At 41.5% G+C, this 24359-nt stretch overlaps 1 protein-coding gene across 1 annotated transcript; it reads right to left on the reverse strand.

Moving 5' to 3' along the window:
• Positions 1-10573: 10573 nt before the first annotated feature.
• On the reverse strand, positions 10574-21640 carry LOC130087112 (eosinophil peroxidase-like). Its single transcript, XM_056253330.1, is given in 16 exon segments — positions 10574-10714; positions 10945-10998; positions 12176-12213; positions 12446-12642; positions 12904-13141; positions 13292-13462; positions 13551-13809; positions 13905-14065; positions 15090-15447; positions 15541-15747; positions 15854-15983; positions 16069-16201; positions 16305-16480; positions 16572-16665; positions 21029-21088; positions 21567-21640. Coding segments are annotated over 15 exon segments (2289 nt in total). The 5' UTR covers positions 21087-21088; positions 21567-21640; the 3' UTR covers positions 10574-10699.
• Positions 21641-24359: the final 2719 nt, after the last annotated feature.

Here is a 24359-nt window from a genome sequence, read left to right on the forward strand (position 1 = left end):
ACCGAAGCTGACCCACGCGACAGAAATCCGCGCGCGTCTGTGTTTCCTAGCAACAGCAGCGCGCACACATCTGAGCACACCGAAGTCCGGTGTTGGCACGCGAGGTAGGCTATGAAAACATGACGAAACAAAAGTTTCTAAATAATACAAATAATCTTAAAAGTAAAATTGAGTCAGAGTCAAGTGATTGACCGTTTTGCCAAAATGAAGCATAGGCGGTAGCCGTAGCCTACAGTTTAATGCTCGACAAATAAATCAACTTAGTTTGGACTTGGCTGGGGAACCTTGTTTTCTTTTAGAATATACATGCTCTTTATTTTATATAGTATATATTAACTCTTTATTGATTTATTGAAATGTTAATTGTAAATTTTTGAAAAATATAAAGGCTAATTATTCATTATTAACGTTGTGTAATGTAGAAGAATGCAAATGTGCAAGAAAGTTTTCTCTCCGTTTTCTATTTTCTAAAGTTTTCTATTTTCATACAGTGTTGCCTTCTATGGCACAAAGAAAAAAGAAATTCGTGTAACATGATTTTAAAGCTATTGTTATCCAATTTGTTGGCATTCAAACACCTTAAAATGCACATATGTAGGTCCGAGAAATCCAAATTTTCTCGGGGGAGCATGCCCCCGAACCCCCCTAAGTTACTCTACCCAGCATGGTGTTTTTGAAACAAACACATTTAATTTACCTATCGGTAAGCCCCGCCCTCCTTAGTTACGCTTGCTATCTCAGACAAACAATGGGGGACCTGTGCCCCAGTAGAGCCTAATGTCTAGCAACGCCCCTGCATGTTGGTCTTTGGACGGATCTTGCTGCCCTCCGCAGGACAGGAACCTAAGGTGGGACATTCTAAAACGCTTAACGTGAAAAACGCTTAACGTGGCTTACTGTAGACAGTGATATTAAAAGACCAAACTCAGTACACATCATATTAATAAACCATACTATGTATAAAAAAATCAGATGAGCCCAGAATATGAACGCAACGTGTTTAATTACACATTAAGCACTTTCTTCCCATAGAAAACCGTAAGAAAACGCTTAATGTTGCTTACTGTACTAAGACAGTGATATTTAAAGACCAAACTCAGTACACATCATAGTATGGTTTATTAATATGATGTGTACTGAGTTTGGTCTTTTAATATCACTGTAGAACTAGCCTATTGAGATACAGCCTTGGTCAGAAGCTAAAAGTAAATTATTTGTAATTTTAACTAGCGCTGTTTCTGTGCTATGATGCGGTCTGAATCCTGACTGAAAGTTTTCATAGATATCATTTTCTTGCAAGAAAGAGCACAATTGAGCTGACAACTTTTTTTTAGTATTTTAGACATAAATGGAAGATTTGAAATGGGTCTGTAATTTGCTAGGTTATTTGGATCTAATTGTGGTAGGTACTAATTGTAATATTCTTGGAACATGACCTATATTGAGAAGAGGTAATGAGAAGAATAATATTCCACTACAGGTAACACTTCTTTCAGTAGTTTAGTGGGTATTGGATCTAGTAAACATGTTGTTGGTTTAGATGCAATGATAAGTTTATTTAGCTCTTCCTGTCCTATAGTTGTAAAGCGGTGTAGTTGTTCTTGAGGGGCGATAATTGAGGCTGAATCATAAGACACCATAAAAGATTGTACATTTACAATTGTGTTTCTGATGCTTTCTATTTTCTCAGTGAAGAAATTCATAAAATCATTACTACTACACTGTAACGGAATATTTTGCTCAGGTGATGTCTGTTTATTTGTTAGTCTAGCTACGGTGTTAAATAAAAACCTTGGATTATTTTGGTTATTTTCTATTAGTTTGCGGAGATGCTCAGCCCTGGCTGCTTTTAGAGCCTTTTTATAACGTGACACACTGTCTTTCCACGCGATTCTAAAGACCTCTAAATTAGTTTGTTTCCATTTACCCTCTAAGTTACGAGTTTCTCTCTTGAAAACATGCGTAGCACTGTTGTACCATGGTGCTTTAGTTTTCTCTCTAACCTTTGTTAATCTAATTAGTGCAACAATTTCTAATGCACTAGAGAAAATGGTGCTCAAACTGCTAGTCATTTCCTCTAGTTCATCTAATTGTTTGGGTTCACTGAGCAGCTGAGATAGATCAGGTAAGTTATTTGAGAATCTATCTGTGGTGGTTGGAAGGATTGTTCTGCCTGGTCGATAACGTGGCACAACAGACAAATTTCACCAGTATGTAGTATGCAAGTTACCATGTAATGATCAGTGACATCATCACTTTGTGGTATAATATGTATATCGGTTGGATTGGTTCCATATGATATAATTAAATCTAGTGTATGATTTAGACGATGAGTGGGACCACTGACGTTTTGCTTGACCCTAAAGGAGTTTAATAAATCTGTAAACGCAGTCCCTAACGCATCATTTGTGTTATCTACGTGTATGTTAAAATCTCCAACAATTATTTGCTTTATCGACATTGACCAATAGATCTGAGAGAAAGTCTGCAAACTCTTTTAGGAAATCAGCATAGGGCCCTGGAGGTCTATATAAAGTAGCCAAGGCTAGAGATAATAGGGATTTCTTTCTTACATCTAAGAGCGTAACATGTAGCACAAGTACTTCAAACGAATTAAACCTGTGACCTGTTTTCTGAGTAACATTAAGAATATCTCTATAGATTGTTGCAACACCGCCGCCACGACTGATCAGACGGGGCTCATGCTTATAACAGTATCCTGGCGGGGTAGACTCATTTAGACCGAAATACTCGTTTGGTTTAAGCCAGGTTTCAGTAAGGCAAAGTACATCGAAACTATTATCTGTGACCATTTCATTTACAATAACCGCCTTAGGTGTGAAATGATCTCATGTTTAGAAGACCTAGCTTTCGAAATTGTTTTTGTTCACTGATATTGAGATTTTCTGGTTTAATTACAATTAGATTTTTCCTAGATCCTACAGTAGATTTATTGTTTGGCCTCACTAAACGAGGAATAGACAAAGTTTCTATATAATGTTCTACACTACTTATGATATCAATTAAGTTGGGACAGCAAGGACTGTGATTTGGACTTTGACTTACTAGTCATATGGCGTGTAACGTCTTGGAGATGTTGTCCGACAGAACAGCCGCTCCGATTCTGCTGGGGTGCAGGCCATCAGCACGGTAGAGCCTAGGTCGCTCCCAGAACAGATTCCAATTATTTACAAAGAGCAGTTTCTGTTCATTAGACCGTCCTTCGGATGAGACGTTAAACCGAGGTCCTGACTCTCTGTGGTCATTAAAAATCCCAGGATGTCTTTCGAAAGAGTAGGGGTGTAACCCCGGCATCCTGGCCAAATTTGCCCAGTGGCCTCTGTCCATCATGGCCTCCTAATCATCCCCATGTATACTGATTGGCTTAATCACTCTGTCTCCTCTCCACCAGTAAGCTGGTGTGTGGTGGGCGTTCTGGCGCACTATGGCTGCCGTCGCATCATCCAGGTGGATGCTGCACATTGGTGGTGGTTGAGGAGATTCCCCCTTCCATGTGAAGCGCTTTGAGTGACTAGAAAAGCGCTATATAAATGTAATGAATTATTATTATTATTACACCATGACATTAACCATTCATTTAGTGCAAATAATCTACTGAACCTTTCCTGTCCTTGTCGGTACGTGGGAAGTGGTCCAGACACGATGATCGTTGCTTCAGGCGCTGTGCTGCGTACCGTCTCGATCAGGCTCCTGTAGTCCTTCTTCAGAACCTCTGTCTGCCGCAGCCTGATGTCGTTCACTCCCGCGTGCAGCACAACAGCTCCGACGCGCTCGTCACCGTTCAGGATCTCGGGAACCTGTGCAGCGACATCTAGAACACGAGCACCAGGAAAGCAGTGAGTGCGCACCTTACCTTTACCTGAGGTAGCGCGGACATGCCGGACGATGGAACTGCCGATGATCACGGCGTCGTCGCGTTCCGACTCTGGAAGAGGGGAGAAGCGGTTTTCTCGAAGACCGGGAGGGGCGGAGAGGTTCTTGCTTTGGTGCTGGCTCGTGTCTTCCGCTGTGGGATCATCCAGGGTCCGTGGTGTTGTGTCGGTGCCGGAGTGAATGAAGCCAGGGATGATCGCGTCCTGGGTGCTTGGGTCCTGTGCAGAGAAACACACGGAGTCAAAAAGTTACTAACCACTGACTTGTGAGCATCGGCGCGTGATGTTTCAAGCGCTGATCGCTGATCTCGCAGCTCGCCTTGTCTCTCTAGTAGATCACGGATCTGCTTCTCCACGGACTCTAGCTCTAACTGCACCGAATGCAGCTCAAATGTGTCCTCACCTGCACTCAGAGATAACGTTAGACAAACATCCGATAAATTCGCCATAATAACAGATGAACAGTAAATTAGTAGTGATACTACCAATATCACTACTAATTTAGGACTGAAATCCTGGATAGAACCCGTATCCTTTCAGTGATACGGGTGTAAATAAGACGATCGATAGGCGAGAGGCCACGCGTGCAATGCTAGCGGGCTTAAGGCTAGTAGCGGAGATTCGGAAAGTTGGATATAAGCAGCGATAACAAAGCAATCCAATTGTTTTTTATAAGGAATAGTATCGAAGATATGTTCACATGCTGTAAAAATAGAAAATGCTTGTTTATAAATGAGTGTAAAGAAGAAAATCAAGGATTATGAATCAATTCGACGGAGCTCCAAACACAAACCACAAACACAGATTCGTCATCTGATTGGTTGAATTCTACAGGATTTCCGGGAGACTTGTGTGTCGCGTTCCTTAACGGTGTGCCCTGGACCCCCTTATCAAAGACACAAGCCACTGTCAACTGTCACAATGAGCGCTTATCAGGATCAGCTAAATGCTGGATTTTCAAAAGTATGTGAAGAATGTAAAGTTTGCTGCATAGACTTTAAAATACATCCAAGAGTTTTACACTGTTGTAGGGACATCGACTTTACAATTTCACGCCCCTAAACATGACGCAGAACAAGTTGAACTGTGATTGGTTGTTTACATGTCAGTCAGGCAGCCACTGGTCGGTCCTTGGCCAGTGAAAGCTGCTATGGAGTCCAGACATTCTGCCGTCAGTCTGAAGGTCTGGCTATGCGAGACTTTTGGCTGCGTCTGAAAACTAAAAAATGCTGCCTTCGGAGGATACATTCCAAGGTATGAAGGCATCAAAGTACGTCTGAATCTAATGTTAGCTTCCCTTCTTGTTTCCTGAGATACCCTCATCTGATCGATTTTTGAAGGCAACATTGATGTATCCTTCACTGATATCCCACAGTATTGTGCTTTCCATACTGTGACAGCTGAGCTAAAAAAATATACATGCCGTCTGAAAGTTTTGGTGGTCAGTTTTTGTGTAATTGTATGTTTTTGGCTACTTTTTCCACTTTTGATGTAATTTTTAGTGAGAAATTACTATAGTAGTAATTAAATATTCCCTTAGTTATCACCAAATTTATCTCTATTTTACTGTAGATCTGTTATGCTGCCTCAGAAGTCTATCCAAAATCAGTTTTGTGAGGTGCCTTCATGTGCAAACGCTGCCTGCAAAGCCCTCTGACTTTATGAATTGGTCATTGAATCATTGACTCACCTGATTCGTTCAGTGAAGTTATTTAATTCCAATTTACTTTTATCTGACTCCATTTTATCACAACCTCGAATTTAGGTTAGAGTGCCAATTGATTATTCAATTGGTCATTCTTTTACGCAGATCACAAACTCGTCAGTCTGATCATTAATCAGAGGTTATGGCTAATGCCATTTAATAGGCTGCCTATGCTTGCCATTATTTAAATAGCAGTTCCACTTAGCCCCCTACAGTTGCCTATATAACAATTTAATTAAAGCTCAAACAATAATCAGAGGTTATGGCAAGTAGCCTACTATGAAATAATTCATTGACAGCTATTTAATTAACACTTTGAAGTCCCAGAAATATAGGAAAGACATCGTTAAATTAGTCGATGTGACTACAGTGGTTAAACCTTAATTTTATGAAGCAACGAGAATACTTTTTGTGTGCCAAAAACCCCTAAATAACGACGTTATTCAACAATTTCTTCTCTTCCGTATCAGTCTCTGACTCGCGTTCACGTGAGCACCACGACACATGCCTGTGGAAAGCGGGGATCCTCTGTTATGCAAGATACACGTGTCATCTCATTGTCTGAATTATCCAAACTTTCAAGATATGGCTTCACAATATCACAATCGATGCAGCACACACTCTCCTGTTCAGTAGGCATCGCTTGACACTGATGACATCTACACCACCAGCTCTCCGTTGTTCTCTGTCTTTCAGAAGCTTGTGGCTGTGGTTGTGTTGCAGCCTCTTTTATCTCTTTTAGTTCATTCTCTGTATATTCTGGTTCGAATAAGTAAGGTTGTGCAAAAAAATGCAATTCATCCTCTGTGTCGAAATCTGCAGACATAGTTATGAACTGTTTTATGTTGAGCGTGCGTCTTCCTCTGCTTGTAAACATATGTCAGAACGCCAGCTCCTGTATCATAACCACACACGCATGCTCACGGAAGAGAAGAAATTGTTGAATAAAGTCGTTATTTCGTTTTTTTTGGCGCACAAAAAGTATTCTCGTTGCAGGTTGAATCACATGGACTAATTTAACGATGTCTTTCATACCTTTCTGGGCCTTTAAAGTGTTAATTAAATAACTGTCAAAGAAGCCCTCCTTGAGCCATCGGATTTCATCAAAAATATGTTAATTTGTGCTCCGAAGATGATAGAAGGTCTTACGGGTTTGGAAGGACATGAGGGTGAGTAATTACTGACAGAATTTTCATTTTTGGGTGAACTATCCCTTTAATAATATAACTATATAACAACTCGAAAAAAGCTGAAACAGTAACCAGAGGTTATGGCTAATAATGCTTGCTATTATTTTAATATTATTTGTATCTAGCCCCCTGTAGTGAATGCGACTGCATAACAACTTAACTAAAGTTGACTAGTCAGAAATCTAGAATCCCACCTGATGTGCCCCATGCTCCATTTAATCTGAGATCTTAACCCTGCATGCAGATTTGCGGTAAAAATGGATATACAACATAGCCTAATCTACTAGAGTTAATCATTTTAGAGTAAAGGTCCTTGCAGAATGAGTCTTAAATTAAAATATTACGCGAATACACGTAGGTATTATGCACATTAAAAAATAAATACGACCTCACATTGTACCAATTACGTTTACACACTGCCTCCGAAACTTTCGTCCGTCATAAAAAAATTCAGATCGGATTAGATTTTCTGCGTTTTTCGCATCCGTACCAAGCATTTTGAGAGGTGTTTTGACAATTCAGAGCCACCGAATAACACCGACCAAGACAGTGAGACATGAACTTACAATAATAATAATAATCAAGTCCCCAGACCTGGGTAGTTTACACCATTTGAGGACAGAAAGTAATTTGCATGAAAGACCTTGGCAGAGGATACACCCTTCTCTGTTAAGCAAGATATCTCTAAACTCTTTAAAACTTTATTACCTTTTGGTTTACTTCAGTGGGAATGAGACCATTGTACCAGTCGCACTGAGACATATATAGTGTTGTATAATAATTGTTCACATTAAAGGTGGGGTAAGCGATATTTGAAAAACGCTGTTTGGAAGTTAGTCGGACCAACATACGAACAAAAAACAACAAACGTTTGTAGCCAATCAGCATTAGGGGACGTATGATGTGGAGGAGAGATAACAAGCAAGAGGGAGATTTGAAGGAAAAGACTGCAGAAATCACAGGCGTAACTATCGGTAAGCAGGGTACGCGGTTGCTTACGGGCCCGGACCAATCAAGGTGACTGGAAGTTATTGATTGACAGCCGGGGGCGGGGCCCCCTATCGCAATTTACTACTTTTAGTCTGATCGCATTTTAATTTTTTCGCAAATTTATTTGAATAAATAATGACAACAACATATTTTACTGATCATTAAATACATGTTTGAAACGAACAATGATGGACTTTGGTGTAATTTGTTTCGAATTGGAACTGGGGTATCCCCGGGTGAACATGCGTATTGCGAGCAAAACAGTAAAAAAACTAAAACTTTGAACTTGAGATAGATATGGAGTCGGCAAATTTTCAAACACAAAAGTGGCTTTCAAAAGCGCAAACGAAAAGAGGAATTTGACTAATTAATTAATAAATTAGCAAAAATAGGAAGCTTCTTTAAAAAGGAGGGAGAGATCGAGATTGAGATGGAGCAAGAGAGTGAAGCGACTTGCCATACTGTCAATTGAGAATGCCCGTGCACGCCATCTGGATCTTAAGGATTTAATCGGCAACTTCCCACAGAGGAAAGCCCGGAAAATGCCGCTATAATGTAAGTGAGCATCTTTTTTTATGTATTTGGACATAGGCCTATGTGTGTGTAGTCATAGCAGTGAGTAACAATGTGTCATGGTGCGCCGTCACCAGCAGTGTTTTTTTATTTTTATGTTGGAGTCACCAGTTTTTGGGGGTTTTTTGGTATGCGTAGGCTACTCCTGATTTTGTCAGTCATCTCTTCTCTTATATACTGCCTGTGTCTCTATGATTCTATCCTGTCCTATTCATGTTAGCCTACTCGTGGACATTGCGTCATCACGTGCTGTAGTAGGGGGGCCCGCCTTGATAATCCTGCATAAGGGCCCGGTGTTGGCTCGTTACGCCACTGGCAGAAATAGAGATTCTTTTGTATCTCAGTGGCGCAGTGGCGAAAAGCTCAGAAGAAATCACTGGAAACTGGATCGGGGTCTGAGGCCGACTCGGAGAAGGGCATATAGGATTGGACTGTGAGTTTTGGAGGCGGAGCAATGAAGAGAGGGGTGTGTTTGTTTGGGTAGATTTCAAATATCAAAAATGTCCAACAGCGTTTTTGAAATATCGCTTACCCCACCTTTAAACCATATAGATTTTTGGGTGAATTTCAGATGGTTTCAGCATGTGGAGAGAAGAGATGGGGGAGAGGGGGTGAAGGGAAAGAAATGTATTAAGACAATATTGAGGTGACTGATTATGATTGAAAATGTTAATTTCCAGAAAGGTCCTTTGTTTTCTCAGTGAGTATAGCCCTTTCTGGGACAAGTCTTACATAAAAACAGTCAATTCGTATAATCAACTTATTGCTTATTGAACTGTTGTATAAAATAAATATCACATTTGTAATTGTGTTGATATTTGAGAAAATAGCACTCTTGCTCATGTAATAGCCAATTGCTTAACTGTATTATGTTATAAACACAAAATAACTCATACAAGGGCAATTCATACCTCAAATTTTGGGGGCATTTTTTATTAATTTGTGGCGGCATTTCCGACCTTGCACAATGTTATTTTGTCAACACCAGACAAGCGTGCTTGTTAGCTTAATGGATGGCTATTGCGTAAGTTAGGCTGGCCGTATTGAGATGTTTTGATAGTGGTTTAATTTAGCAATGACAAACAGTGCCGAAGTTTAGGACAAACATGATCGTTATCTCGCTGTCACCAGGACATGTCCGGGACCGGGAGACATGGATGCTGCTCCGCAGAGCACTGTGGTGGCTGTCACAAGGGATGAGAGTAGGAGGGAATTGTGTGGTCTCACAGAATTATTAAGAATACGTTGTTGGGAACACACTTATTTGTGAATTGGTGCCATGTGCCAAATTAAAACAAAAACAAACAAAAAAGTCTTGAAAAAAGTGCACTTATCAGAGGCCAAAAGGGCCAGTGCTATCTGTGCACGTGCCTAATATTTTCCCTTTTGGTTGTGTATTCACACTCACAATTTAGAAAGTAGAACAAGCCCAATAATTAATTCATATATGAAGGTTTTTATTTTATTTTTTTATTTCACTTTGCTAAAAGCATGCACATAAATAACTGTCACAGAATGAACTACATAATATTTTTGTTGCAATCTGACAACAAAACTAAAAACAACATTTATCATCATACAGTGCATTAGCGGTTATGTCAATGTTCCTAAATTATGAATCGTTTAGCTTTAATAAACAATTCAAAATTCAAACATTATAACTGAACCCTTCATTTTGCATAGCTAACATAGTCATAGTTATCTTATTAATAAAAACCAACAGAAATGACTACTTTAGAAATCACAGTAAGAAAGAAATCAGTGTTTTAAAAGACAATGTAAAAGTAGCAGTTTATAGGCTTTTTTTCTGGTTATTCTTATCCGCAGGATATGTGCATTTGTACGCAACTGCATTTATAATAAATAAAAACAACAGCTACATAAAAGGAAAATAGTACTGCATTAAAAGTAATAGTCTCAAACAGGGAAGAGAATATGGCCAGAGAAATAGCTGGAACTGCCAATACCATTAGCACCCCGAGAAACCTCTATCCACACACGGTCTCCTATCTGTAGGTTCAGTATCACCTTCCCTTCAGCTAATGATCGCGTATTAAGGTTGATTGTTTCAGCATTTAGCTGTACAGCATTATTTTTCTTTAAGGTCACAGTGCCCAAAGTCTGAGTTCCTATGCATGAGAACTGAAATTCATATACACCAGAAATCTGGCAGAAGAACAGCCCTGATTTTTTGTTATAATGGTTCTGTCCATTGTAAAGGACCCGACTGAACACAATCACTTTAGCAGAGGCAGGAAGGGTGATGCCAACAAAAGCAAAGAAGGCAGAATGTTGTCCTGTAGTATTAATGGGGGGTCCTGGGGGTCCTGGAGGTCCAGATGGGCCTGCTACACCTCGTGGACCTGGGAAAATTAAATATTAGAGAAACTCTAAAAAATCTTTAAGTGATATTGATAACATATTGAATATCTTTTTTTATTTGTGTTAGTTTTAATTTTGGCTCTGACGATTTGCTCAGTTATCTGGCTTAAAAATGAAAACAATGACCAAGGTTGGTTGCTTCGTTGAAGAAATATTTCGATTTAGATATTTAATGATTTAAATATTTCGGTTTGATCTATGACTTGCTTACCAGGTTCCCCTGGAGGTCCTCTGGGTCCCAGAGGTCCTTGGAAGGTCTCTGTATCTGAGGGTTAATGCATAGATGTTATATGTTTTTACTATACAGATATGGCAACAGTACACACATCCTTCACTCAAGTAGAAGTTTTTTTTTTCTCAATTTAAAGAAAATAAGTATGGGCTCTGATATGTACTTAGGTAAAAAGTAACCATTACTACTAACTGTTTTAGTGTCACTCTGGTAACTGGACCTCGCATCATATTAATACATTAATGCAATATAACTTACATTTAAAATGTTGTTAGCTATAGTATCCAGGCTGAAAAAACACCATATAGAACAGGGCCGGACTGGGACAAAATTTCAGGCTGGGAAATCACACTCAACCAGGCCATCCCATACACCGACAACTAATTATGAAACCATGAACCCTATTTTTTGTATGATGATAGAAATGGGGTGCTACTGCTAACAGTTGTTAGCAGTTTAATGCTTAACTAAGCAAACAAAGACAAAACCACAATAGCATATTAACTGATGAAACTGAACTGCACTTGAAGTCCTGAACAGATCAGTAGTTTTGCTTCTCCATTCTCAGGTCTCTCGCATTGATTACTCTGGTCGAAAGAAACCTTTTGGCGTTGGTGCGGAGCCAAATCATAGCGTTTGCCAGTCAAGACTAGCCGATTCATGATTTATTAGAGATGCCACCAAATAGAGATTAAAACTAAAGTAACGAGCCTGGTTTGAAAATATTAGTAGAAAGTACATATATTTGTGTAAAATTGTAAGGAGTGAAAGAAAAAGGTTGTCAGAAAAATAAATAGTAAAGTAAAGTACTGATACCAGAAAAATCTACTTAAGTACAGTAACAAAGTATTTGTACTTCGTTACTTCCCTACAATAAATCTCAGTTTAAAATGCAAAAGAGGCCCCTGACCCAAGCAAAATTCCTTGAAGCATGCAAAAGGTAGAAAGAAGGACTAAACAGCTTACAAAGGTTTGGTGCAGTTCATGTGCAGTCATAAAACATTGCTTGACAGTTGTGACATCCAAATGTATTAATTTATGTCACTGCACCAGTCCAGTGTAAAGCAAAGAAGAAACTACTCAAGCTGTGTCCGGTTTACATGTTTTGCAGTGAATTAATTGCCATTTAAGCTCAATAATAAATCTTGTGCACAACATCAACACTCGCTCTTTGTTCTTGCAATTAAGAGAAAACAAACACTTGTCTAACCTAATTTCCAATGTCTGAAATGTTGATGCCACTGTCACCTGGAAGGCCATATACCAAATCACAGGTTAACCAAACCATGCTGACCATGCAATCAGATTATAAAATGTCTTCAAAACCTGATATGTGCCTATAGAGCTTGTAAATGCTTAATTTCTCTACAAGCATATAGAAGAGGTAGTAAGAAGCTTAGGCAGAAATTTGCAGTCAGAGGAAGACATTTGATGTATGAGCACATAAGCATTTAAGACCTCTAATACTATGGTGCCTTACCAGTTTCAATCCAAGGGTTGAGGTCTAAGGCAGGGATATCCCCACAGTTAACAAAATTGGCTGAACTGGTGAAGCGGAAAGGATCTCTGGGAACTCTGCCGATTCCAGTGTTGTCACAGATGATGCGGGCCAGCGACACAGAGGCCAGTGATGCTTTTTGTTTGGTGGTAAACACTCCTTTGTTCTCCCACCAAAACCTGAACACACCGTGACACCTGATGTTAACACCACTCAAACACATACTTGTCGTATGGACTAAATCAGGGATGTCCAATCTTGCTCCGGAGGGCCAGTGTCCTGCAGAGTTTAGCTCCAACCTGCCACAGTGCATTCACCTGGAAGTTTCCTGAAGACCTTGATTAGTGGGTTCAGTTGTTTTTAATCAGGGTTGGAGGAGGATAGTGGCCCTCCAGGAGAGGGATTGGACACCACTGGACTAAATACACAGAAATCTTTACCTGTCACCCTCGCGAATGTGCTGGAACTGTCTAGAGATAAGGCAGGCAAAAAGAGAACCAACGCGACCACCAGGAACAAAAGGCTCAGCAACACCTCCCAACCAAATGTCAATGTTCTCAGGGGTGTCGTAAAGCTCAATCAGCCTGTGAGCCAATTCAGTGTTGTTCATCACCACAGCCAATTCTTGCTCATTCTGAGGTGCAGACAGTCCACAGAACCGACGCCATGCATTATAACCTTATGAGGAACAACAGATGGATACCCGGTAAGTCTTCTCTCAAAAACACATGTAGTGATAATGCAGCATGAAGCTGAGTGGGCTTCACATGGTTCAGATTAAAGGGTTCCAAGACTTGGTGTGCATGTGTACGAGTCCAGAATATTTACCTGGTAATGCATGGTCACGGCCTCTTTGCATATCAAGGGCGGCCAAGTCAAAAGCAATGCGGACTGTAAATGCAAACAGTCTCTCTCTAAGAGCATCCACCATCATGTGGTCCTGCGTATTCAGTTTTGCTGGCTGACCAATCAATCCACGGAGTAGAGGATCTATGCCCCCTAAGCAAAAAGCAAAGCAGAAATAAAGATGGAAAGAAGACAGATTTAGGTCTCTGTAGGTATGCTGTAACAAGCCTCACAAACTCACCCTCGAATATCACCCTCCACGGCGAGAAGAAAGCCTCGAAGAGGGGAATGCCTGGAAATTGAGGATGGTTTTGGTAATTTTCATCAAGACGAAATATGATGGGTTGGATGGCCAGGTGGGCAAAACGGAAAGCTGCAGTGGCAAAGACGTTTGCAATGGTAGGGTCCACATTTTCATTGTAACCTGGATATTGCCCAAGGTGTTTATTGTTAGCCTCAGGTCCCACAATTATCGGCACATATTCCTTAATCACCAAGATCTAAAAGAGAAAGGAGAGGTTGATCATGCATATATGTTGTACTCCGTATTTAACTGCGTGTGCTTGTGCTAATGCTTTTCATTGAGTGTCTTTACCTGGTTGTAGGCACCCACAATTTTTCTTGCCTCTTGATAGAGGGTTTCACTACTCCAGGTAGGATTGAGCACATGGAGGGCACGAGCCAATCTATTGTGCTCTCTCAAGAAAAGTGCGTGTAATGAGGTAAGACCAATATTCTCATCAATACGAACATCCCCTACACACATCAAGAGTTTAATAGCATTTGCAACATGGAGTTGTGCAAATACTAGGGGTGTAACGATACACGTATTCGTATTCAACCGTTCGGTATGCATTTTTATACCGAACGGTTCGTTGGACCATTTTTCCTGCCGACCAAAATTTTGTTATTTCAAATGTAGGCGCGTTGCGCGTGGCAAGCACGCTCATAATGTAAGAGAAGCTGGCGTGACCACAACATTGCCCTACATCAAATGGCAAAGTAATGTAAGCGGAACGAAACTGAGCTACTCGTTATTGCGTGGTTGACGGACCGTTTATCAGTTTGGACCAATGCAGCGCGAGCCGATCTTAATCAAGCAGCACTGTTATTACACAGCTAAGTCAGTAAAGAAAAAATTTGAATTCGCCACTGAAATAATAACATCGCTGCGAGATCTAGTGAGAAACTACAAAGTAAGATCTAGTGAGATCAAACAGCGCTGACGTAGAAACCAGGAAGAAACATTGTGCCATGAATGAACTATTCAGTGTCCACAGATCAGCAACATTCACCATGGATTTACTGTAGTAACACTAACTGTACCATGCAAGTTTGGCAGGAATAGTAGGCTATAATGCTTTCAAGTAACATTACGTCGGTTTATTTTGACATTATGAATACAATTGCTGCCCTCAAATGTTAATCTGAAATAAATTGACTACTACAATATTACATTTCATTTTGTCCAACGAGCTGTTTTGTTTTATATGCTCCTAAGAAAAGTCAAGTATAGCTCCATCATTGCTCAAAGTAAAAAAAATATCATACTTTATGATGTTAGTTTTAATAAAAATATAATTAAAAAATTAAATCAAGGAAATTTCTCTGGCATTTCTTTCTTTTTGCTGTATCGTATCGAACCGAACCGTGAATTTTGTGAACCGTTACACCCCTAGCAAATACCATACATTTTAAATGCTGGATTTACCAATAACGACTATGTCTGATAATTGCATATGAAGGCATAAGATTTTCTAAGAATTAAAAAGTTACTGACCTGCAATGAAGCAAGGCACCTCTGTTAGGGTGGTGTCATTGAGGGTTTTCCTACGCGTGGCACAGAGGTTACTTTGAAAATTGGTAAAGGGCAGGTGCTCTCGTCCATTATCCTGGAACTGATCGTTGACACGTAGAAGACCACCATCATTAGTCAGGTCTCGCAGTTCCTTTGCTAGCCCATCCTCTGCTCCGTAAACCTGTCCAGCATCTAGGAAAGCTGTACGAGCATTGATCTGTTCCCGAACTTTGGGGACCCTACCAAAGATCATGGCTGTTTTCCCAGAACCACAGACCGGTGATGAACGGAAGAAAGGGAGACAGGAGTCAGGAAGCAGGCGTTGATCTCCTGGAGGAGCCTGTGTTTTGACAATAAGTATAGCATGAATTATATCTATTATACAACAACCAGAGTGGGACAATATTTGACAGAAGGACAATCTTTGACTGACTGGAATTGGGAAGCAGGGTTCAGAGCGCTCACAGCTCTCATCACAGTTGAGGCCACTGCTAAAGGACCTAATGCTTGGTGAGGTTGGCGCTAAAGTCAGATCGTGGTCAATCCATTGCCCAAAAGTGGTAAGCATGGAGGTAAAGTCAAGATCACTCTCTACGTCAGCATCTGCAGTGCTTAGAATACGATTGGAAACCAGCCTGGCCTGAAATCAATAAGGTAGACAGAAATCAGACATTGTTAATTTATTGATGGGCTACTTGTTTGTCAAGTAGACTTCACTAAACTATTCATAATCATCTCTATCATACCATGGGCAGCGCTGCACCATTAAACAATTTGTTGGGATCCCACCCTTTGGCCTGGGAGATGTCATCCTCATAGACAGCAGGCAACCAGCTGGCAAAAGGGGTGTTGGATGCACCAAGAAGTGGGTTATTCCTGGGAATGATACATTTAGTTGCTTAGCGAGGCAAACACTAAGTCTTTGATTAAGACTACTCTGAAAAAGGAGGGCAAAACAGACCTGTTGTTGCAGACATTGTTGGCAGTTCGATACTTGTTTATGTTGGGTATGGTCCTACAAGAAGGGGGCCGGGCATGAGCAGCACAGCCTGTCAGACGTGTAATCGTGTCAAGCTCGTCTTGAGTGAGCAGATCTAGGGGAAAACACATAATGACAGTTTATAGCAAGGAACATCAGTCAGTGATGGATCTTTTCTGAGCTATGCTAGTTTGGTAAAAAAAATGTTGTCCTCATACCTGTAGCATTGATGGCCCTCTTGTGTATATGATGGGCTTTCTCACTGATCAGCCTGAGCGTTTGCCCCATGTAGTCTGCGGCTCTCACAGCCTCTCGTGTTTTTCGAGCTGGCTGTTTCAGCAGACGTAGCTTGTCGGAAGGCTTGATGACATCTCCGCGCACCCTTGCTAAACTCCTGGAAGTGGGGATATTTATAAAAAATAAAATAGATCAATGACTGATGATGGCACAGGAATATTGAGCAATATTCTTAAAATTTGACTCACTCATCACGAGAATACTTGTAAGCAGCGTCTACTATTTTCTTTGCCTCCTCAATTGAATCCAGAATGAAACGTCTCCCTGGACTCTCTTGTTCTGCTAAAAAAGAAAATGTTATTACATGATGATAATGACTAATTTTAGTGAAACCTGTCATTTATTTATTTATTTTGGAGGGTAGATGAATTGACTTCACTTATTACACACAACTGGTATTAATACAATTCTTTGTTTTCTACAAAATTGAGCAATTGTAACAATGTTGCTGAAATTAACTAATCACACAATGACAATACAGTTACAACAAGCTTTAATATAACACGCAGGGAAACTCAGAAGAATAAGGGTACACAGCTACTGGTAGAACATGAACAGACAAAAGAACAGACATAAACTCAGTGTATAAATGCATGAGGCAAACAAAAGAGTGTGATCAGGTTCACAGCTGAACAAGATAGCTAACAGCCAGGATGGAGGGGGCACCCCAGGGCGGAGTCGAAGACAGGAGGAGGCATGGTGGAGATGACTTGATGGAATGTGACACCCTGAGGACGACCGACGAAGATGCATTCACTGAAGATGGAGACACTGGTGGAGCCGATGAACAGACAAGCCTACGCAAGACCGATGGCACCGGAGAGGGCGTGGTGGAGCCAGCTAACCAGAGAACAGAGGCAGAGCCGGTTGGACCGAGGACGATGGTAGAGCCGTGGGAGGGCGAAACCAGACGAAGGTGCAGGCAGGACGATATCTGACCAAGGCGGAGCCTGATGGATGAGGGAGTCCGGTGGAGCTGTATGGCCGATGGTTTCTGGTGGAGCCGAGGGAGGGAGGAGTCAGGGTGGAACCAAAGCCAGTGGATCCTCTAGGCTTGGTGGAACTGGTGGCCTAAAGACACTTGGCAGATCCTGTAAGAGGGAGATGTAGAAGGGCAGAAGGACACTAGCGGAGGCGGGGCTGAGGAACAGGTTTGAGGAGGTGGGAGAGGGAGGCTGGGCAGGTATTCTGTAGAGACAGGGGGTGCTGGAAAGACATGGAATACTGGAGATACTGGGGGACTGGGAATAAGTTCTCCAAAAAGTCCATTAAATCCTCCTCAAAAATGTCCTTAAGTTCCTCCAATAATGAGGCCATAAACATCTCATCCACAGCTGTGGGGTTGTGGGCGGGGTTTTCCTCCCAGTTCTCGAGCTCCACAAGCACTCCCTTCGCACCGGGCCGGTCTCCATGGTCTGTGGTGGGCACATGCAACATCTCCGTCAAATCGCTTGTAGGTGAAGGATGGCTGGTCTCTAGCAGTGCTGGAGTGGGGCTAGTGGCAATGTCATCCTCCGCGGGGCAGATGGTGAATGGTGAGTTGTTGTTTACCAGCACCCACTGCACGAATGCGGAAATCCTCACGAGGACCACTCCCTGAGAGGTGTGCCCAGGACCGCTCCCTGAGACTGGAGAAGTAGAACACACAGAGTGAGCAGTCGAGATGGGGCACGTCAGCTCCAAAGAAATCCCTGGTGTGTTACTCCAGGGAGCGGTCCTTCTGCTCCAGGCACAATAACTGGACAGCGGGAAAGTACATGGTGATGGAGAGAAAACGTCTCGGTTACATATGGTAACCCTCGTTCCCTGAGGGAGGGAACGGAGACGTAGGTCATAACTGACCAATAGGAATCTCGCTAGAGAGGCCGATTTACTTCGAGTGAAACTAAAACAAGCCAATGCACATTGGTGTGCAATCATTTGCATCAGCTGTGCAGCCTCACAGCACGGGTATTTAACAAACAGCTGTTGCGATTGCACACTCGTTTTTTGCTGAGGAGCCAAGCCTGAAAAAGCAGATATGGCGACGGGACCTACGTCTCCGTTCCCTCCCTCTGGGAACGAGGGTTACCATATGTAACCGAGACGTTCCCTGTCGGTCAGTCACTACAACGTAGGTCATAACTGACCAATAGGAATCCCTACCAAAGCGCCACAGCCGCTGCACCCCATCCAGCGCCCCATGCAAGCCTCTACACCTTCTTAGGAGGAGGCTTATACAGAGTGAGTCTGACACTGTTGTTCCGTGATAACCCATACAGTGAGATATTGGATAACACTGGGAAAGCGTGCCCTTTCTATTTAGGAAGGAGAACGCTGCGAAGCCACTTCTTCAAAGAGTTATGTGAAAAATACATATGGACTAACCCGAAGGTTGTACTGCATATGAATAATGGGAGACTTAGCCCAAGGGAAAGACACAGGCTTCCGATAGGAGCAGCCGTGGAAAACATACACATATGGGATCCACGTAGGGTCACACATATGGAACCCAGCCCAGATCCGGTTCTCAAGGATTCGGCGGATAAAGGCCTGGCGCCGGACGCTCCACCATGTCCGGGCCGAGGGGTTTTGGAGGACTCAACAGGTTTTACTCTGGAGTATTAAGGTTGCACAGTAGGGTGCAGCAAGCCAACAGAGCTGGGCCTCTCGGTGCTTCTACCCGTCTAGGGTGAGAACACGAGAGGAGACCGGCTCTACACATAGGCTATAATATCTAGTGAACGTGTTAGGTGTCGCCCAGCCCGCAGCTCTACAGATATCTGTTAGCGAGGAGCCACGTGCCAGCACCCAGGAGGATGCAACGCCTCTCGTGGAGTGTGCATGCAACCTGAGCGGGCAGGGCACGCCTTCTGCTTGGTAAGCCAAGGCGATGGCATCCACTATCCAGTGGTCCATCCTCTGCTTGGAGACAGCCTTTCCCCTCAGCTGGCCTCCGTAACAGACAAAGAGCTGGTCTGAGGTCCTGACGCTTTGAGTTCTGTTCACGTACATACGCAGAGCAAAGCCAGGGCTGGGTCTGCCTCCTCCAACGGCAGCGCTTGGAGGTTCACTACCTGGTTTTTGAAGGGAGTGGTAGGAACCTTGGGCACATAGCCAGGCCGGGGTCTTAGTACCACATGGTTGTCACCCGGCCCGAACTCTAGGCACGATTCGTCGACCGAAAATGCGTGCAGGTCTCCTACCCTCTTGACAGAGGCCAGTGCAACCAGTAGCAAAGTCTTCATGGAAAGAAGCTTTAAGTCTACTGATTGCAGAGGCTCAAAGGGAACATCCTGAAGTGCTCGAAGCACCAGGGAAAGGTCCCAAGAGGGTATGGAGGGGGGTCGAGGAGGATTTAATCGTCTCGCCCTCAAAGAATCCTGACGACCAGGTCGTGCTTCCCCACTGTTTTTGCCATCTATGTGGTCGTGATAAGCTGAAATAGCGGCAGCATGTACTTTGAGGGTGGAGGGAGACAGCCTTCGCTCCAACCCTTGCTGCAAGAAGGAAAGCACAGACCCTATCGAACATCTTCGGGGGTCTTCTCGGCGAGAAGAACACCACTCGACGAACAGGTTCCACTTCAGGGCGTAAACACGTCTCATGGACGGCACCCGTGCTGAAGTGATGGTGTTAAGTACCTCAGGGGGTAAGTCACCTAGAACCACCTAGAAGTTGTATTCATAAAAATAAATCACGAGAACATGAACTTCATCACTGCATTTGCAGGAATTGTAAAATCTTTTTTCTTATTAACTCATAGCCTAACGCAATATTTATAGCTTATATGAACTGTGATCACGCACAACGAAAAAACACGCAATAATTAAATCCCCCTCCCAGTAGCTACCATGGATAGTGCCACTCGGCTTGACATGTCAAAACACTTATTTATGAATGGCAAAATTAAATGGCACAACGTAGTGTCAACTTAAACATAAATAGGCTATAGTGTAGGCCTCATCATACTAGGAAAACAGTCTTTTTCTGCTTTCCTGTGGGAAAATCCGCAGCTTTCCAGTGGGTGGTCCATTTCGGATTTTATTGTTCTATCGCACTGACAGTTCACATTATTACATCGCTTTACTTAGTTTAGGCTAGCCTACTTCTATCAGTCTGCTGAACCATGGATTGATTGCAAAGTTAAACCATCACAGTAGAAACAGTTGTACTGCTGTTAAAGTAACAACGTTAACGTTACATCGTGATGCTGAGCTACAGTGAAATGATAGAAAAGACAGATGCATTATCTGTGTCAAGATGCATTATCTGCTTGTTACAGTATAGTGTCCTTGTCACTATCCTGGGGCATTAGGACCCATGCAGACCACAGGGTGAGCACCCTGCTGGCCTCATTCAGAAACCAAGGAGATTAATGAGAACTCAAATAGGCAGACAAATGGGGAAAATAATGAACAGAAACAGATCATGAACATGACAGCAATGTGTAGTAAGGGATATATAATATATATATATATATATATACATGAAATTGACTCTCCAGAAGACGGATGTCAAACCAGGTATAGCTTAAATGACTAAAGAGCACAAGACTGAATTTAATGCACCAAAAACATTTTAACACAGGTGTTTTGATATAATTTGATTCTATATTGTTAATCATTAGCTGTTTGATTTTTGATGGCATGATTGGTAAACTTACCACCCATTGAAAGGGCACAACAGCACCCCACCACAAAAAGAAAATTGGGAAGATGCATCTCTAAAACACAAATTGAGACATTTAGAGTGAATATAAATAGATATTGTGTTTATGAAAATTGCACTGTTTTGTGTATTTCAACAAATTTTTAAGATAAATTCCTCTACATTTAAGAGAAATATGACAAATTAACTTAAAAAAAAATACTTAAATAACTTTTTTAAAACTATTTTAAAGTATTTTTTCTATAAAAAATGCTATTTTATACTGTGTAGACATTTTCTATTTTTAAATACAACGTATTGTTTTAAAATTGTACATATTTTACATTTTAAGAAAAAATAATAATACTTACAATTCATTCTGAAAGAAAAAAAATCAGTCTAGAATAAGAAGTGTCTATTAAATGTAACAATTATTTACTCTAAAATCTTTGCATTTGCAATCAGCATCACAGAGTTTCATGATACTACTATTTTTTTTAAATTCCAATTAAATTGATAAATAAGTACTTAAAGAGAATTTGTGCATTTCTCACCTGGTGACAGGTCTCAGGCTCTCTGGTTCTGGACTCAAGGCTCAGAGTGTGTTGTACTGACTGGATGGAGCAGCCGTCCTTTATACCGTCCCTCATCCTCACTCCGTTAAGCATCACTGAGGGAGTCGTAGGCGGGGCAACTGGTTTACTTCCTTCTTCCTTTTCACACCAAGTGCATTTACCATATGTGGAGTTTGATTTATTTATATATTTATTTGAGTCTAACACTTATTTACTCTTCATTGCTCTACGTTACAGGAAGATAAATATTTCTGTACTTAGCTTCTTAATACTGACATAAAATATTTAGATGGATAGTGTACCCCAAAAAGGAAAGTTCTGTCATTATTTACTCACCCTCATGTCATTCCAAACCTGTATGCCTTTCTTCTGTGGAACATAAAAGAAGATATTTTGACAGATGCCTTAGTGTTTTTTTTCCAATGAAGTTTAATAGGATCCTATGTTGTTTAGTTCCCAATGTTCTTCAAAATATCTTCGTTTGTGTTCAGCAGAAGAAAGAAAGTCATACAGGGGCCGTATTCACAAAATATTTTATCTTACCACTAAGAGCTCTATAAGTAAAAGTTCTGAGGTAATAGTCTCCTATTAAAAGCCATTCACAAAGCGGCTGAGACCAACTTTTACTAAGGAACAGAGAGAAGTCTAAAGCTAAGAGAAAGGGTGGGGTTGACCTTGTTGCTATGGATGACGTCAACATGCCTACAAACTATGCCCACTGTGATTGGCTGATGGAGAAGGGGTCAGTGATTTAATCATAGTAATATTGTAGAAGGAGGTATTATGTTGGCATATTCAAATAAAGCTTTGCTTTTTTTTTTTTATGTTGCCATATCAAATAAAGGTTTTAAAATAAAAATGTTGTCATATTCAAATAAAGATTTTAAAATGTAGGATACATTAATCCAGATTTGAAAATGGTGTTTTCGTTTCAAAACGCTCTCCGTCCACACTAGCTTTTTTAAGCATTTTCCAAAAGTTTCTTATCCACACCGAAAAGTTGGAAAACAAGTACACCAGGGCCCGTATTTAAAATACTTCTCAGAAATGCTTTTAAGAATAGTCTTAAGCTTTGACTTAAGTGTCAAAAAAGCCAATAGCACCTCATTGCAGTACACGAGATCCAGGGGGCGGGGTTGGATCCAGATCTAAGGGGTGGAGATGGGTAGGATTAGGGGTGGGGTTAGGGATCAGGGGGTGGATATGGGTAGGATTAGGGGTGGGTTTAGGGATCAGGGGGTGGAGATGGGTAGGATTAGGGGTGGGGTTAGGGATCAGAGGGTGGAGATGGGTAGGATTAGGGGTGGGGTTAGGGATCAGAGGGTGGAGATGGGTAGGATTAGGGGTGGGGTTAGGGATCAGAGGGTGGAGATGGGTAGGTTTAGGGGTGGGTTTAGGGATCAGGGGGTGGATATGGGTAGGATTAGGGGTGGGTTTAGGGATCAGGGGGTGGATATGGGTAGGATAAGGGGTGGGTTTAGGGATCAGAGGGTGGAGATGGGTAGGTTTAGGGGTGGGTTTAGGGATCAGGGGGTGGATATGGGTAGGATTAGGGGTGGGTTTAGGGATCAGGGGGTGGATATGGGTATGATTAGGGGTGGGTTTAGGGATCAGGGGGTGGATATGGGTAGGATTAGGGGTGGGTTTAGGGATCAGGGGGTGGATATGGGTATGATTAGGGGTGGGTTTAGGGATCAGAGGGTGGAGATGGGTAGGTTTAGGTATATGTAAGGCGGGAGGAGTTGGATCTGGATCTAAGGGGTGGATATGGTTAGGATTAGGGGTAGGTTTAGGGATCAGGGGGTGGAGATGGGTAGGATTAGGGATTAGAGGGCGGCGATGGGTAGGTTTATGTATATGTCAGGTGGATTTCATGTTCTGCAGTGAGGACCATCTCAAAAAAGCAGGGAAGCCCGCAGTGGCTTGATTTAGCTGCATGGTTTGAAGATCAGTTGAAAGTCAATGAACATACAGTAGTGGCTAAAAGTGATGTCCGGCATAGGAAAATTGACATATTCACTCTTTATTCAAATAGTATTAAAATGTGTTAAAGATTCTGTAAGCATATTGTGTAGTTGTGATTGGAGTCAATTGTTTTATTTGTGAAAACACAGTTAAATATATGCCAAAATTGTGTCGGTACAATTTTGACAGGGCTGTCACAATGAAATTATGAACACATGAAAAAACAAGAGAGGACCAGTTGAATATTAATAACTGTTGTATAAATGTTGTAATCATTTTTTCCCCCCTGTGTGCTTTTTTGTTTTTCTAAAACCTATAGCTGTAGTATGCTTTTTTTGTCACTTAATATTCAATGATATTATTTATCTGCCTGCATTGACACCATTGTCTGAGTACTAAACTGAGCTGGACGATGTCATCATTGTTTTCTCCAGAGCTGCTGTAAATGAACTAAATTAATAACTAATGATTTTTACAACAGAAATGAATCAACACTGAACTTAATTGAGCTGGACTATGACTATTTTTCTTCTAGAGCTGCTATACAGCCAAAAACAAACTTTGTTGCATTCTTTTCATGTATTCACTATAAAGCAGCTTTGAAACAATCTGTATTGTAAAATGCGCTATAAAAATGGTGACTTGATTTGAAAAAAAAAAAAAAATTGTCAGAGGGTTCTGTCAAATACCTTCACTAAGTTTAGTATTTTGTTCTTCCCTCATATTTTTAAATATTTAAAATATATAAATATAAAAATATTTTCCCATAATTTGATGGTTTAAGCAAACTTATAGGGTCATTTAAAA

Source organism: Rhinichthys klamathensis, unplaced genomic scaffold (genome assembly GCF_029890125.1).
Source record: "Rhinichthys klamathensis goyatoka isolate OS25496 unplaced genomic scaffold, OSU_Roscu_1.1 h1tg000104l_1, whole genome shotgun sequence".
NCBI lineage: Eukaryota > Metazoa > Chordata > Actinopteri > Cypriniformes > Leuciscidae > Rhinichthys > Rhinichthys klamathensis.